The sequence below is a fragment of the Erpetoichthys calabaricus genome, chromosome 5, assembly GCF_900747795.2.
Source record: "Erpetoichthys calabaricus chromosome 5, fErpCal1.3, whole genome shotgun sequence".
NCBI classification, from domain to species: domain Eukaryota; kingdom Metazoa; phylum Chordata; class Cladistia; order Polypteriformes; family Polypteridae; genus Erpetoichthys; species Erpetoichthys calabaricus.
The window spans coordinates 19,190,172-19,207,901 of NC_041398.2; the positions used below are offsets into that span (position 1 = coordinate 19,190,172).

The 17,730-nt window shown below is 42.6% G+C and overlaps 1 protein-coding gene across 1 annotated transcript in view; it reads right to left on the bottom strand.

Moving 5' to 3' along the window:
• Positions 1-744: 744 nt before the first annotated feature.
• LOC114642490 (zinc finger protein 665-like) overlaps positions 745-17,730 on the bottom strand; it is a 42,403-nt gene continuing 25,417 nt past the window's right edge. The window contains exons 2-3 of the mRNA XM_051927762.1: positions 7,122-7,575; positions 745-3,878 (exon numbers count right to left, since the gene is read on the bottom strand). Of these exons, the coding sequence (XP_051783722.1) occupies positions 2,800-3,878; positions 7,122-7,575 (1,533 nt within the window). The 3' untranslated portion in view covers positions 745-2,799. The remainder of the gene's footprint in view (positions 3,879-7,121; positions 7,576-17,730) is intronic.

Sequence of the window (17,730 nt, forward strand, 5' to 3'; positions counted from 1 at the left end):
CTGCTCCGACTCGAGCGACATTAGTAAATACAGCGTACTAATTAACAAGAAACACAATGTTTTTCGGCCGCATTGCCGTCAGCTGTGTTGTTATTTTCTCTTTCTGTTTTATATTCAATATATATTGGCGTGGCGGCCCTGTGCAGCTGCACAGTTTGCACATGCCTAAGGACGCCCGCTGCTGCAGCCTAGCACTTCAGTTGCGACGTCGCGGCTCATTAACTTTGGACAAGGCTCGTGGCTATACTAGCAGATGACGTTTCTGGTACTTTTGTCAGAAGGCAGAAGTAAGAAAAGTCAATAAGTAACGCCGAAGATGCAAAATGATTCAATCACAAATGATAGTAATCATTTTGTACAAGTTCAGTGCTAACTAGGATCTGTCATGTGGGCCTCGTGTTTGACATGCCTGGTATAAAGTATTTGATCCCCTACAACCCAGCCAGAATTCTGGCTCCCACAGAGTGCCCACGTGGCACAAAGACTACCATCAACCGATCAAGTCCAGATACTCCTGATCTCCACTCGTGATGTGTATAAAGCACACCAGTCCACAGAATCAACGTCTTCCATTCCAACCTCTCCACCACCATCATCATGGGCAACACCAAAGAGCTGTCAAAGGACATGAATGGGCTCCAAGACCATCAAGCAAGAAGCTTGGTGCGATTATTTGGAAATGGAAGAAATATAAAATGACCAATCAATCAGACACCCTTGGTCTGGAGCTCCATGCAATTTCATGCCTCATGGGGTGAGCAGAAAAAACAACCAAACCCCCACCCAAGTGTGATGTGTCCACCTCTGTGCTGGACTGTGGGGGATGGAGTTCTTTGGGTCATAACTTCATAACTCAGCATTTCTCTTCCTCCAAACATGGCGGGTCGAGTTGACTGCCAAAGCGCTCGATTGTCGTTTCATCTGACCACAGCACATTCGCCCAAGCCTTCTCTGAATCATTTGAGATGTTTACCGGCAAAATTAAGACAGGCCTGCACAAGGGCCTTCTTGAGCAGGGGGACCTTGCGGGCGCTGCAGGATTTCAATCCATTACGATGCAGTACTGCGTTACCAATGGTGGTCTTGGTGACGGCCTTCAGATCATTAACAAGCTCCTCCCCTCACCTTTCTCATGATCATCCTCACCACCCCATGAGGCGAGATCTTGCATGGAGCTCCAGACTGAGGGCGACTGATGGTCATTTTACATTTCTTCCATTTCCGAATAATCACACCAACAGTTGTCACCTTCTCACCAAGCTAATTGCTGGTGGTCTTGCAGCCCATTCCAGCCTTTTCCCTGATGTCCATTGACAGCTCTTTGGTGTTGCCCGTGGTGGTGGTGGTGGAGAGGTGGGAATGGAAGACATTGATTCTGTGGACTGGTTTGCTTTATACACATCACGAGTTGAGATCAGGAGTATATGATTGATGGTAATGTGTGTGCCACGTGGGCACACAACCAATCTGTGACATTCAGAATTCTTGCTGGGTTGTATGGGATCAAATAATTCTCTCTCAATGACATGCAAATCGATTTATAACTTTTAACGGAGTGTGACTTTTTTTCTGGATTTTTGGTTTGATATTCCATTAAAATGGAACAACCATGCACATTACAGACTGTTCATTTCTTTGTAAATTAGCAAACTTACAAATTCAACAGGGGATCAAATCCTCATTTCCCACACTCTAAACAAGTCTACACAACACTGAGAAGACAGGATGAAAGAACAGAGAAGAAAAAGGATGGAGGTTAAAGGAGGGGAGCCAGGAGGAGAGCCTCCTTAGAGGAGCATTGGGCCGATGCTCAGGGGCTGAAGAGGGTCACTTCAGCCGAGTGTGTTCTCCTGCAAGCGACTCTCCATGCAAGACCAAGGCTTGGCGTGGCGTCCTTGCTGGGGTCACAGGCGGCTTTAGGGACCCAAGCCTAGGAAGAAATGAGGTTCAGGGTTGGAGCCAAACCTGGAAGAGAACATTGGTTGTCCCTGTTGCCAGGACGTGTCCTCCGTCTGCGGGGTAAGCAGAGGGGACGTTGGGCTCTATAGGGATGTGTCGAGTGTTAAGAGACTGTGTCCAGCCTATCGATTGATTAATGGATTTGGTTTTAACCTCTACCATCACTTCAGATCTTATCGGGTTATTTGTTTTTTATGGACAGAGCCCTGCACATTTTGAACACTGCCTGCTTTTGATTTGGCTTTAATAAAAGCACAATTCACTTTTTGCACTGACCCTTGCAGCATATGATGTGTGTCCTCATGGGCCCGGCTCATCTCGATTACGACTATCAACGGTTCGGGTTCAAGAGAGGGGAAGGCCCAGCAGCACTGCTCATGTGACCTGACACCACACTGAAGAGTGATGTAGCCCAATCATTACCACCAACCCAAGTGCCAAGGCAAAGGGTGGGCACCTTTTAATCCCAGGAGAGGTGTGGCAAGTATAAATTTATATTTTTAATTATTTCACACTATGAAAGTGCTAACACTTTGATTAGATTTGGCACGGATTTTACACAATGGAGCCCACAGCCTGAAGTTACACATCAATACCCGAGTAACCAGAAAGGTGACTTTTTGACTCCTCCCACCTTTTTCCACCTTCTCACGTACTGCTCAGGGCTTCCTCATTTCCAGTGCAAATTCCCCAGTGTATATGAAGCCTACATCAAAATGAAAATTGACATCATATTTAGAACAATACTCAGGTTTTCCCTCTAGTGTGCATTTTTGTATGTTTAAACAAATCGCTATTACTGGAATATCGTTTCACCACAATCAGAACAGCAATATGGCTTCATCTTTTCTCACCAGTGTGAGTTCTTGTGTGCCTCTGAAGATTGCTTAGTATTGAGAATCGTTTGCCACATTCAGAACAGCCAAATGGTTTCTCTCCAGTGTGGGTTCTTTTGTGCCGCTGAAGATTGCTTAGTATTGAGAATGTCTTGCCACAATCAGAACAGCAATATGGCTTCTCTCCCGTGTGGGTTCTTTTGTGCCTCTGAAGATTGCTTAGTAGTGAGAATTGTTTGCCACATTCAGAACAGCCAAAAGGCTTCTCTCCAGTATGAATCAGAGTGTGATACCGAAGAGAACTTTTATCAGAGAATCTTTTGCCACATTGAGAACAACAAAAAGGCTTTTCTCCACTATGGATTCTATTGTGGCTATTAAAATGGCTTATTTGTGAGAATCGTTTACCACATTCAGAACAACTATATGGTTGCACTCCAGCATGCATTCGTGTATGCTGTCGAAAACTGCTGCTGTCAGAGAAGCGCTTGCCACACTCTGAACAGCAATAAGGTTTTTCTCCAGTGTGGATTTTTTTGTGCCTCTGAAGAGGGCTCAGTAGTGAGAATTGTTTGCCACATTCAGAACAGCAATATGATTTTTCTCCTGTATGAATTACTGTGTGACGCTGAAGAGAGCTACTGCAAGCAAACTGTTTGCCACACTCAGAACAAGAATAGGGTTTCTCTCCAGTGTGGATTCTTTTGTGCCTCTGCAGATTACTTAGTACTAAGAATCGTTTACCACATTCAGAGCAACAATGGGGCTTCCATCCAGTGTGGATTCTTTTGTGTCTCTGAAGATAGCTTAGTAATGAGAATTGTTTACCACATTCAGAACAACAATAGGGCTTCTCTCCAGTTTGGACAATGCGTTCACACACTTGATGATCAGTGTTGATAGCTCCTTTCCTTCTCTTTTTGACAACTGGAGGAGAACAACTCTGCAAAGAGGCTGCTGTCAAATGTTCTAATCCTACTGCTGATTTCTTCATCCTCTGCGTGTTTAGTTTATGGCGTAGTCTGCACCGAACAGACAGCTGAGCAAATGAAGGCAAGGAGGAGCTACCACTCTCTTGGAAATCTGTAACAACACAAACAGAGAAGTCACAGTTTTTCAATAAATACATTATATGTAAAGAGACAGGTAGAACACCGGCTAGTAATGCTGCCTACACAGAGGTTTAATTCCTGGTCTTTGTATGGACTTGGCATGTTCTCTATATTCATCCCATACCTCACAGAGGTGTCTGATGTGTCAATCACTGGCTGGTGTGACCAAGTGTGTACGTGTGTGCCCTGCAGTGGTATGGCATTCGGTTCATTCAATGATCGATGCTTTAAGAACCTAATTTGTATTTGTGAAAAATTAACATAGGTACAACAGCTAGCATTACAGTAACACAACTACCTTATGGTTCTAGTGTTCTATGCTCAAACACTGCAGCCACTAGTTGGCCATGTACACATTGGAGTTCTTGTCTTGCATCCACAAAAAAAAACGTGAAGATCAGGTGAACTGGTGACTGTAAAGTGGCCCTGTAGGGGTGAATGTGCCAGAAAGGTGGACTGGAAACCACAGAGGGCTGCTGCCTGCCTTGTGTCCAGTGCTGCCTGGATAGGCTCTGACCTTCTGCATGGATTGGATTAAATGTAAACTGAACTATGGAACAATCTCCACATGTTCTGTAGATGTGTCTTACATCAAAATCAGACAATGGAGAGGACTGGGGCCTTAACAAAATGTTTACGGTCTCTGGATATATCAGAATTCAATGTGAAGGTCTATTTGGGTGTACGTGTGTCCGAATTTGAATTTTTGAACATGATCAGGCAAACGTAAATTGATGAAAACAGTGAAATGTGATATGATTAATAGCACTTGAGCATTATAGATGGGTTAATAAAATCATTTTAGTACATTGTTCCTGTACAACTGTTCTACAGTGGATACTGTGTGCATTTATTTATTTATATATATACACATATATATATATATATATATATATATATATATATACACACACACACACACACACACACACACACACACACACACACACACACACACACACACACACACACACACACACACACACAGTACTGTGCAAAAGTTTTAGGCAGGTGTGAAAAAATGCTGTAAACAAAGAATGCTTTCAAAAATGGAAGTGTTAATCATTTATTTTCATCAATCAACAAAATGCAGTGAATGAACAAAAGAGAAATCTAAATCAAATCAATATTTGGTGTGACCACCCTTTGCCTTCAAAACAGCATCAATTCTTCTAGGTACACTTGCACACAGTTTTTAAAGGAACTCGGCTGGTAGGTTGTCCCAAACATCTTGGAGAACTAACCCCAGATCCTTTGTGGATGTAGGCTTCCTAACATCCTTCTGTCTCTTCATGTAATCCCAGACACACTCGGTGATGTTGAGATCAGGGCTCTGTGGGGGCATACCATCACTTCCAGGACATCTTGTTCTTCTTTACGCTGAAGATAGTTCTTAATGACTTTGACTGTATGTTTGGGGTCGTTGTCCTGCTGCAGAATAAATTTGGGGCCAATCATACGCCTCCCTGATGGTATTGCATGATGGATAAGTATCTGCCTGTATTTGTCAGCATTGAGAACACCATTAATCCTGACCAAATGCCCCACACCTTTTGCAGAAATGCAGCCCCAAACGTTCAAGGAACCTCCACCATGCTTCACTGTTTCCTGCAGACACTCATTATTGTACCGCTCTCCAGCCCTTCGACGAACAAACTGCCTTCTGCTACAGCCAAATATTTCAAATTTGGACTCATCAGTCCAGAGCACCTGCTGCCATTTTTCTGCCCCCCAGTTCCTATGTTTTTGTACATACTTGAGTCGCTTGGCCTTATTTCCACGTCGGAGGTATGGCTTTTTGGTTGCAACTCTTCCATGAAGACCACTTCTGGCCAGACTTCTCTGGACAGTAGATGGGTGTACCTGGGTCCCACTGGTTTCTACCAGTTCTGAGCTGATGGCACTGCTGGACATCTTCCGTTTTCGAAGGGTAATAAGCTGGATGTGTCTTTCATCTGCTGCACTAAGTTTCCTTGGCCGACCACTGCGTCTACGATCCTCAATGTTGCCCGTTTCTTTGTGCTTTTTCAAAAGAGCTTGAACAGCACATCTTGAAACCCCAGTCTGCTTTGAAATCTTTGCCTGGGAGAGACCTTGCTGATGCAGTATTACTACCTTGTGTCTTGTTGCTGTGCTCAGTCTTGCCATGACATGAAACTGTCTTCAGAACCTCACCTTGGTAGCAGATTTTGGCTGTTCCTCACCCAGTTTGAAGCATCCTACACAGCTGTTTCTGTTTCAGTTAATGACTGTGTTTCAACATCCGTGTGACATTGATGATCATTAACACCGGTTTGGTAGAATTGGTTGATCAGACACCTGACTAGAATCCTACAAAATCCCTGACTTTGTGCAAGTGGACCTATAAGAATTGATGCTGGTTTGAAGGCAAAAGGTAGGAACACCAAATATTGATTGGATTTAGATTGTTCTTTTGTTCGCTTATTTTGCATTTTGTAAATATTTTAAAAATATATAATGCACACAGTATCCACTGTAGAACAGTGAGTGTGTATATATGTATGAATGTTCTACAGTATGCATATTATATATATATATATATATATATATATATATATATATATATATATATATATATATATACACACACACACACACACACACACACATAAACACCCCTTAGGTTTATGCTTATGTGTTATATCTATGTGTGTGTGTACAAATTGTAAAACTACATTGAGGCAGTCAATATGTTACCTTTCTGTTTTCCACAGATGAACACACGTTACACATGTCAGCCCGCACTCTAAGCACTTACACAATGACGTCTGTGAGTGTCAGGATGCCAGTCTGTGAGAAGACACACTACAAGTGAATCACGCCATCCGTAGGCATCTTGGCGCAGCAGAGACCATGACAGAACTCTTAGGAGTTTGAACTAAAACATTTTTTGTGCACATTTGGGCCTTAACTACAGCACTTAATATTATTCTTCCTTTCCATCGACCTTAGTACAGTACAGAAGTGGTGTATGATATTTCATAACTAACATTTATACAGTGAATATCAAGTGCTGGACACTTTTTTTAGAACCACAGAAATGTTATTGTTATCTTTCATGCAGCGGGACATGAGCTCTCTAATTTCAAACTAACATGTGACCCGTTTTCACTTATTCAACACACAAGTGCACCCACCATTAGAACTTGTATACGGGCTCAGCTTCACATTTCTATTTAATCACACTACTTACTTATTCCTACACTCCTAGATGATTGCTGCTCTTCTTCTTCTCCCCCATTTCCTTCACCAATTTTCATTTCAAATTCAGAGAACTCAGATTTCAGCTTGATGGAATTCTGTAGGGTTGCCAGGTTTTCCGCATTACTGAACCAGGATGGTAAACTGGAATGAGAATCTTCAGAAACGTCTTGGTTGAAAATGTTCCCAGTTTCATGCATCTGCACTCCAAGACTAACTGAGAAATCCTTGGAATCCTCAACTTTAATGTCACCAGTCTCCTCCTCTTTTAAAACCGAAAGTCCTCCTTCACAATCCTCCAGCTTCACACATACCACCTCTGGTATGCCGTACTCACAGTCCTCCTGTTTAATGTGTGCTGTTACTTGATCCATGTCATCAACTTCAGCTGAGGCCATGCTCCATGTAAAACTTTTCCCTCCCTCCAAATTGTCTGCTTTTCTCTTCTAGGATTCCCTCCTCAGATGGACAGCCAAGGACTGGAGGCCATTAGACATCTCACTGCATGACCATAAGGTCTGGGAAGGAGGCTGCTATATATCTGTCAAAATAAAGTGACAGAATTAGATGAGTGCCCAGTGTCACATCTTGCTTTGTTCCTGCTCCAAAGAAGGAGGGTGCCTCTTCACATAATGACCACACACCAGTGGCACTTACATCACACATCATGGAGACCTTTGAGAGGCTGGTCCTGGACTATAGGACTCCTATTGTGGTAGACCACCTGGACCCACTGCAGTCTGCCTATCAGACAAACATTGGATGAAATCACCTACAGTTGTGTTCAGAATAATAGCAATCTGACCTCACTAAGCTGACCAGTCAGTGTTTTTGGTACAAATTCTGTTTCTACTTGGCACATAATTGACTAGTAGGTGTAGTAGAGAAATAGAAAAGCAACAGACTCAAAAGTCGTGACATGCATGCTGCCGATTCTTTGTAATTGAAAATTAATGTGTTCAAAATAATAGCAGTGTGGAGTTCAATTAGGGAGGTCATTCATTCATTTGGTGTCAGTTACGGCCCTCATTTAAGGAAGGAAGGCAGCAAATGTTGTCCATGCTGGTCAGAGTGCCTTTCTCTCTGAAACTGTGACTGAAATGAGTCACTCCAGACATTGTCCAGAAGAACAGCGTACTGTGACACATAAAGAAGTGCAGAAAATGACAGGCTGCTCTGCTAAAATGACCGCATATGCTCTAAAATGGCAATCAAAACCTGAAAGACGTGGAAGAAAACGGGAAGACTAGCATTGGAATGGATTGAAGAGGAGCCAAAATGGCAAAGATTCGGCCCATGATCAGCTCCGGGAAGATCAAAGAAGGTCTAAAGTTACCTGTGAGTACAATTATGTGAAGCCAAGCTATCGGCAAGAAGCCCCCGCAATGTCACATTGCTGGGGGAAAAAAAGAGACGTGTGCTGAAGAGGTGACAATCTGCCAAAGAACACACTAAAAAGAGAGATGGTGCAACATTTTGTGGACTGATGAAAGCAAGATTGTTCTTTTTGGGTCAAGGGGCCACAGAAGACCCCCCCCCCCCCAAACACTGAATTCAAGCCACAGTACACTGTGAAGAATTGTGGCGCAAGCATCATCACAATATGGGGATGTTCCTTATACTGTGGTGTCGGGCCTGTTTATCGCATACCGGTGGATCACGGATCAGTTTGACCCAAGGTTATTATAGTTTTGCCTTTTTATATTGGTTTTTAATTCTATATTTTTTCTGACTTTACTTGGAAATTGTTTAGTTGTAGTTTTCCTTCATCACATATTTTTAGTTTTTATTTCACAAAAGATATTTCTCTTTTATTTTTATATCTATTAGTTTCAGTTTTAGTAATTATGGTCTGGTTAAAGAGCTACTATTGAGTTTAGTTTTGTGTCACAATCGGATAGAACTGTACACTTCACGGATTTGTATACAAGTTTAATGTTCGTGGGTTTACTATCTGGTTTTGTTTTTTTGTCCGATTAAAAGCTAGCATAATCAAAACCAGATACTGAATAACAACAACTACAGTGGAACCTCGGTTCACGACCATAATTCGTTCCAAAACTCTGGTCGTAAACCGATTTGGTCGTGACCCAAAGCAATTTTCCCCATAGGATTGTATGTAAATGCAATTAATCTGTTCCAGACCATAGAACTGTATGTAAATATATATATTTTTAAGTTTTTAAGCACAAATATAGTTAATTAAACCATAGAATGCACAGCGTAATAGCAAACTAAATGTAAAAACATTCAATAACACTGAGAAAACATTGAACAACAGAGAAAACTAACACTGCAATAGTTCGTGCTATACCGTTACCAGTCGCTGGCTAAAAACACTTTTTGTTAATGAGTTTTAAGCACAGGGAAATAAATAAATGAACAAATGAAAAAATCCGTAATTTAATAAACCACCAAGAAAAGTAACATTGCAACAATGCATGCTACGAACCGATCGTTGTAAACAGAAGTGAAAACAAAATCAAGACCAGTGCATTCTTTAACTGCCTTGCTACCTTATGCGTCCAGCCCTCTCTCTCTCGAGCTGCCTGTGTGTATGTGTGTGTGTGTGTGTCACGTGCTCTCTCGCTCGCTGCACAGGGAGAGACTGAACATGTACAAACTGAAAGGGAACCTGGCTTGTTCGTATACCAAGTGTGTGGTCATGAACCGAGGCAAAAGTTTGGCGAACTTTTTGGTCGTAAACCGATCTGTACGTGTACTGAGGTTTCACTGTACAGTGATCCCTCGCTATATCGCGCTTCGTCTTTTGCGGCTTCACTCCATCGCGGATTTTAAATGTAAGCATATGTGAACATATATCGCGGATTTTTCACTGCTTCGCGGATGTCTGTGGTCTACAGTACGTGTGCTTCCTCAGTTGATTTGCCCATTTGAATTCAAACAAGGGATGCATTTGAATTCAAGCAAGGGACGCTATTGGCGGATGGCTGAGAAGCTACCCAATCAGAGCACACGGTTAAGTTCCTGTGTGCTGCTGATTGGCTCAGCGATGGAGTGCTGCATTAACCAGGAAGTCTCATCTCACTCATTCAGCATTAATGTGTCCAAGCACCAACAGAAGATGCAAATGATTGCAGAAAAGGTAAAAGTTTTGGATATGTTGAAGGAAGGGAACAGCAACACTGCTGCAGGACACCATTACAGCATAAATGAGTCCACGATTCTTTTTATTTAAAAAGGAGGAAAAGCATATAAGATCTACGGCCACAGTGTCCTTTAACCAGGGTGCAAAACGAGTTGCAAGTGGATGTGATAAGGCAGTAGTCTGGATGGAATCTGCTTTAGGGATTTGGATTGAAGAGTGCTGGAAGAAGAACAACGGTGGTGCTAAACAGTCGCCTGAAAAGGCTCCTTTAGAAGAGCTGTAACGCTATCCTTTGTTGTGCAGTAAAATTAAACTCCTCATTATCGGACAAGTCGTCGTGTCATTGTTGGTGAGTAACCATAATTAATTATTTACGTACAGTACTTATTACATGTACATAGTTTAGTGTCACTGTACACACATTTTACTGTATACAATTTTTCTTGCATTGTACGTATTTATTGCTGGTGGCCTGTCTGTCGTAATGGCTGTAACATATGTGATATCGGAGACGCTCAATATCTTTAAAATAATATTTAGGTTTTACTGTATGTAAACTGTGTTTACATACATAATTTCAACGAATCTTACCTAATATCTAAGAGAATACAAAGGGTTTATGCTGTATAATTGTGCGTGAAATGTTTATAATAGTGTGGGAGAGTTTATAAGGGCTTAAAATATATAAAAATAACCATATAAACATATGGTTTCTACTTCGCGGATTTTCTTATTTCGCGGGTGGCTCTGGAACGCAACCCCCGCGATGGAGGAGGGATTACTGTATATACAATTTTAATCACTTTTAAAACATTTTCTATGTCATTTGTGCTGAACAAATGTGCACTGACTGTTGACACTTTTCATCTTTTCCTTTTATTACCCAGAATTGGCCAATATGTAATGAAATTGAGGTGAATTTTAAGGTTTGAGAGGGGTGTTTTTTTTTGCTCTAAATGTCTAAAGCACACAACATATCCCGCTCCAAGACAATGTGCTTATAATTAATGCCTTCCATGTTGCATTCACAAATCTTCAATACTGGGCTTTGTTATTTTCTACCAGCCATATTGATCTCTGACTCCATCTCAGGCACAAACAATTTATAGACAGAAGTTTGCCACCTGCAGGCCTGAAAAGATATCAAAAATAAGAAAACAGAATCTACTGTGTTCTGACAGGTGTGATCATGAAAATCATGGGGGCTTAGGAAGAACAGGACTCTTGGGCTTGAACCAATGTGCAGACCCCCACCTAGCTGTATCGAGGGAAACAAACAAAAACAAGCATATAGTATGAAGGTATGGGGCAGTGAGACTTGAATAGCCCACCATAAGAGCATTAAACCCTTAATGAGTAGAGTAAGAGCAGGTAATAGGAGTGAGGACAGCCACAAAATGACAGAGACAGCATCTGAGATTGTTAACAATATATACATTATCTAAACCTGTTTATCCAGAGCAGGATGGCAGGAAACCTGGAGCCTACTCCAGCAGGTCTGGATGTAAGGCAGAAAAAATCCCTGGTATGCAATATGGATGATATGGCTGATGTTAAGAACAAAAAGATTATAATATTTCAACTATCTAGTTTTACAGAGAGAGAGAAAAACTGAAAAATGTTGGACAGAAATTTTAAAATTTAATACTGCTACTGGATTACTTTCACAATATCAGGTATTTAGAGCTGTGACTATGAACTAAAAATCGATAGATAAATTAATAAATATAGAATAAATACAAAAACACATTAGTAGGTTTAGTTTTTCACCAGTTGGCAGATGCTCTTCGCCTACCTGTAGTTCAGTAGTGACATTGGCAACTCAGGAATTTTACAAGGTGACATTGTTAACTATCAGGGTGGATGTCGACTTTTGTCGAAATTCAGGGGTAGAGGACGGTATTCAGCTGTAAACTGGGATAAAACTCGCTGTTATGGTTTAGTTTAATGCTCTTTAAAGTTAGCTACGTTGATCTGACCGAGATTTCCTGCGCATGCATGAATAGCGAAGAGCAAACAACCCCTCATATGGCATCGATATCTGATGAGAGACCAAAGCGAATGCGCAAAGCAAAATACTTTTGTGGACAACATCTTCCATATCATATCGCCGAGTCGGACTCCTAGTTGTCGGATTTTGATGGAAGTCGAAAACGAAAGTGAAGGGACCTACATCAGCTGATCGTGGCGCTGAGCATGTCAGTGTAGCTAATGCGCGGACACCAACGTTCACCTGGGAGGACCGCCTCTTACGATGACAAGAGCTACAAACCAGATTGCGTCACACTGCAATCCCTACTGCTGCACGAAGACAGCCAGCCATTCGGCCCACTGTGTATTCATGTTGGTTATTGAGCGGGCGCCGACCCCAGCCGCGGCATGAAGCAAAAGACATTTTATATTGATTTGTGCGCGAAACTGTTGCTTTGTGTGCTTTTCAGAAAACTGGAAAAATATTCAGCCCTCAAAGAGTTAAATTACTTTTTTTAAAGCAAAAGAGATTGGTCAGCAACAATACGCTGATCTTGTATGATGACCATGTCAGTTTTATTTTCAAGAAGGATTTCTCCCATGCGAAAGTGGCAGGTGGATTACTGCCAACAAAATGCAGACACCTGTGAAATAAACCGAAACGTTACTCGTGATTTTTCTGTCCATTCCGATTTCAAGCGTCTGAATTACATCTTCAAAAAACAACAAGCGCAAAGAAAGGCGGTGCGTAAATCGCTTTCTATTTCACACGCTTCACACGCCCACAGTCAGCTCGCTCTGTCACCGCAAATGCTGTGTGAAGAGCCACCCGCCGCCGTTCACTGGATGAAAAGATGTGGTTGGCTCGTGAGGGAGGACTTTGTTTTAGAGTTAAAAAGTTACAAGGATTAAAAGACTAACGGCAAGAATATTCTTTCAAAAACGAAAACTAAAAATATTTTTAATAAATGATTATTTTATTCCAGTTAGTGTTTCCAGCTACTTTAATAGTTTCATTCAGTTTTAGTTTTTCATTTTGATTTTACTTTATTTCAGTTTACGAAGATGTTTTTTTAATATTAGTTTCAGTTTTGATTTTAGTTTTCGTTAACTATAATAACCTTGGTTTGAATACCTCAGAATACTCGAAGAGCTCGTGTTGCCCAGGGATCTATGATGCGGTTAAGATGGCCCTGCTGACAAGGAAATCTGAACACCAGTCGGAAGCAACTCTCATCTTCCATCATTTTCAATGTTTGACCAGATTTCCTTCTGTTGCTGCCATTGGTTTTATTAATGGCGCTTTATCATAACAATAATTTTATACTGTCTGATGGGGTCTCTTGGTATATGGTTGAGACACATGGATGCTATCCAGTGACCGGAGATGAAGACTGGACTCCTGTGTCTCTTCAGAGAATCCTCAGGTAGTGACTTTGTGTTGCTCACAGAGTCCTGAATGAGGCACATGACCCGCATTGTGAGGGAGCGTCAGTTACGACTCTACAGCCATGTGGCGCGACTACCCGGGGGTGATCTGGCTCACAACGCCCTCATTGTTGAGGACCAAGCCAAGGGGATGCCCACGTAACACCTGGCTGCAGCAGATAGATGGTCATTTCAGTAAGGTGGGACTGGACCTCATGCCTGCCCTTTGCCAACCGGGATCCCATACCGTTCTGTCGTGTGGTGGGTGTGGCAACGTGCTGTGCCCAGTGCATGCTCCCCCAACCTGACCTGATTGGGTCCAGGTATATTGTTAAGAGCACCCGGTGTGGGCGACTGCCATGTTCTCAGAGGGCTTAGCAGCTGACATCACAAAGCAGCACAGTGAGGGGGCACCTGTTTTGGTGCCTGCTATGGGCACGGGTGTCACTCAAGTCTGAGAACAACCATTTGGTCTGCTTGCGCACAGCTAGGGTGTCTCTTTACTTGAGTCAGCTGTCCGCATGCTGGAAATGCTGTCCACGTGGGGGCGCTATAAACCAGATACCTTACATTCTCTATAAGCAATAACAGAAAATGTAGCGTAGGTGCTACATTTGATGGACACAGGTGTAGCTTACCAGTTTGGTGGGCTTACGCGGAGCTAGTAAGTCTCTTTACATAAAGCAGCTGTCCATATGCATATAAGGCTGAACATGTGGGGTGCTATAAAGGAGATACATTATGGGAAAAGTCCACAACAATACACTCCCCCTGTGTCTGCATGCCATTTCAAGCACTTACGCCATTCACAAGGACAGCACAGTAGCATGGTGCAGTGGTGCCACAGCTGGCTCACAGTTAGGGGACCAGCATTTTCATTCCGGGTCCTCCCCATATGGAGGTTGCATGTTCTCCCCGTGTCTGTCCAGGTGTGCTGCATTTCTCCCAAAGTCCAAAGACACACAGGTTAAGTGGACTGGTGATACTAAAATTACCCTGGTGTGTGGTTGAGGTGTGCGTTTGTGTTTGTCCTGTGATGGGCTGGTACCCATGTATACATATATGTTATATAAACATATATACACACATACACATCCATCCATTATCCAAACTGCTATATCCTAACTACAGGGTCAAGGGGATCTGCTGGAGCCAATCCCAGCCAACAAAGGGCACATGGCAGGAAACAAACTCCAAGCAGGGCGCCATCCCACCGCAGGGCACACACACACACACACACACACCAGGGACATTTTAGGATCGCCAATCCACCTGACCTGCATATATTATATTATTATAAATAAACACATATACAGTGCATCCAGAAAGTATTCCCAGCGCATCACTTTCTCCACATTTTGTTATGTTACAGCCTTATAAAAAAATGGATTAAATTCATTTTTTTCCTCAGAATTCTACACACAACACCCCATAATGACAATGTGAAAAAAGTTTACTTGAGGTTTTTCCAAATGTATTAAAAATAAAAAAATTGAGAAAGCACATGTACATAAGTATTCACAGTCTTTGCCATGAAGCTCCAAATTGAGCTCAGAACCATCCTGTTTCCCCTGATCATCCGTGAGATGTTTCCGCAGCTTCATTGGAGTCCACCTGTGGTAAATTCAGTTGACTGGACCGGATTTGGAAAGGCACACACCTGTCTATATAAGGTCCCACAGTTGACAGTTCATGTCAGAGCACAAACCAAGCATGAAGTCAAAGGAATTGTCTGTAGACCTCCGAGACAGGATTGTCTCGAGGCACAAATCTGGGGAAGGTTACAGAAAAATTTCTGCTGCTTTGAAGGTCCCAATGAGCACAGTGGCCTCCATCATCCGTAAGTGGAAGAAGTTTGAAACCACCAGGACTCTTCCTAGAGCTGGCTGGCCATCTAAACTGAGCGATCGGGGGAGAAGAGCCTTAGTCAGGGAGGTGACCAAGAATGGTCATGGTCATTCTGTCAGAGCTCCAGAGGTCCTCTGTGGAGAGGGGAGAACCTTCCAGAAGGACAACCATCTCTGCAGCAATCCACCAATCAGGCCTGTATGGTAGAGTGGCCAGACGGAAGCCACTCCTTAGTAAAAGGCACATGGCAGCCCGCCTGGAGATCGCCAAAAGGCACCTGAAGGACTCTCAGACCATGAGAAAGAAAATTCTCTGGTCTGATGAGACAAAGATTGAACTCTTTGGTGTTAATGCCAGGCGTCACGTTTGGAGGAAACCAGGCACCGCTCATCACCAGGCCAATACCATCCCTACAGTGAAGCATGGTGGTGGCAGCATCATGATGTGGGGATGTTTTTCAGCGGCAGGGACTGGGAGACTAGTCAGGATAAAGGGAAAGATGACTGCAGCAATGTACAGAGACATCCTGGATGAAAACCTGCTCCAGAGCGCTCTTGACCTCAGACTGGGGCGACGGTTCATCTTTCAGCAGGACAACGACCCTAAGCACACAGCCAAGATATCAAAGGAGTGGCTTCAGGACAACTCTGTGAATGTCCTTGAGTGGCCCAGCCAGAGCCCAGACTTGAATCTGATTGAACATCTCTGGAGAGATCTTAAAATGGCTGTGCACCAACGCTTCCCATCCAACTTGATGGAGCTTGAGAGGTGCTGCAAAGAGGAATGGGTGAAACTGGCCAAGGATAGGTGTGCCAAGCTTGTGGCATCATATTCAACAAGACTTGAGGCTGGAATTGCTGCCAAAGGGGCATCGACAAAGTATTGAGCAAAGGCTGTGAATACTTATGGACATGGGATTTCTCAGTTTTTTTATTTATAATAAATTTGTCATTATGGGGTGTTGTGTGTAGAATTCTGAGGAAAAAAATGAATTTAATCCATTTTGGAATAAGGCTGTAACATAACAAAATGTGGGAAAAGTGATGAGCTGTGAATACTTTCTGGATGCACTGTAGATACATATATAAACATATATATACACACACACACACACACACACACATATATATTGGCCGCCCAACCACAAGCGTTATCTGGTAGGTGACCAGTCAAATAATCAGATTGTAACTGACCTATGGCCATATATATATATAATTATCATCATGGAGTTATCATTCTCATTGAGGCGTAACAAAAAGTACAGCACGTGTCCTGTCCAGGTCTTGGATCAAGATAGCACACAAACCGATGAACACTTCACAGATTGTCCTTTTCAATGCCAAAAGCAAAAAACTTGACCACAGAGACAAGAAAAGCAGTTTACGTTTTCTGTGCAATGCATAGCCCAGCTGCATAAGTGGGACAAACATCTAAAACACTCGCAACACGCATACAAGAACAATATAATGCTGTCTGAAGGAAAGACGTACCAACTCAACCGGACACACGTTAAACTGAGACACAGCGCAAGTAAGACTGACGGCAAATACTAAGAGTGCCAGAGAGCTGACTGAACTGTGGCTATCAAACGAAAACGCCATCAACAGACACTTGGACTTGAACTCAGGATATGCAGGCTTAAAAGGAACAACATCCACACATTAAATAAGACTTCATGACCAACACCCTCTGAACCACACCCCACCAACCCACCTTCTATATATTGCCTTGGATTCCTGTGTGTTCCTCCTCACTTTCCTCGGATGAGGACTCCTCGTAGGTGTTGAAAGCTCAGGAAGAAAAAAAAATAATTTAAGATGTGTGACTCATCCTCTCCCTTTGAGGATTTCAAGTTATAAATATGAAAACTGCTTCACAGACCTTCACTTCTATACACACACACACACACACACACACCCATGGACCCACACAGTGATACAGTTTGCATATTTATAACTGGAAATCCTCAAAGGGAGAGGATGAGTCACACATCTTAAAATAGTTTTTAATTCTTGAGCTTTCAACATGTCAGAGGCACTGAATGGTCAGGAATTAGAGTATTTTAAAATATGTTGTTCATCTTCTCCTTTTGTGGAGATGGAGATCTCTCTCTCTCTCTCTCTAAACATATATCAATCTCAATATATCTATAGCTCTCTCTATTTCCATCTCTATCTCTCTCTGCATCTCTATCTCCCCACCTCCATATCTCTCTCTATCACCATCTCCATCACTATATCTCTCT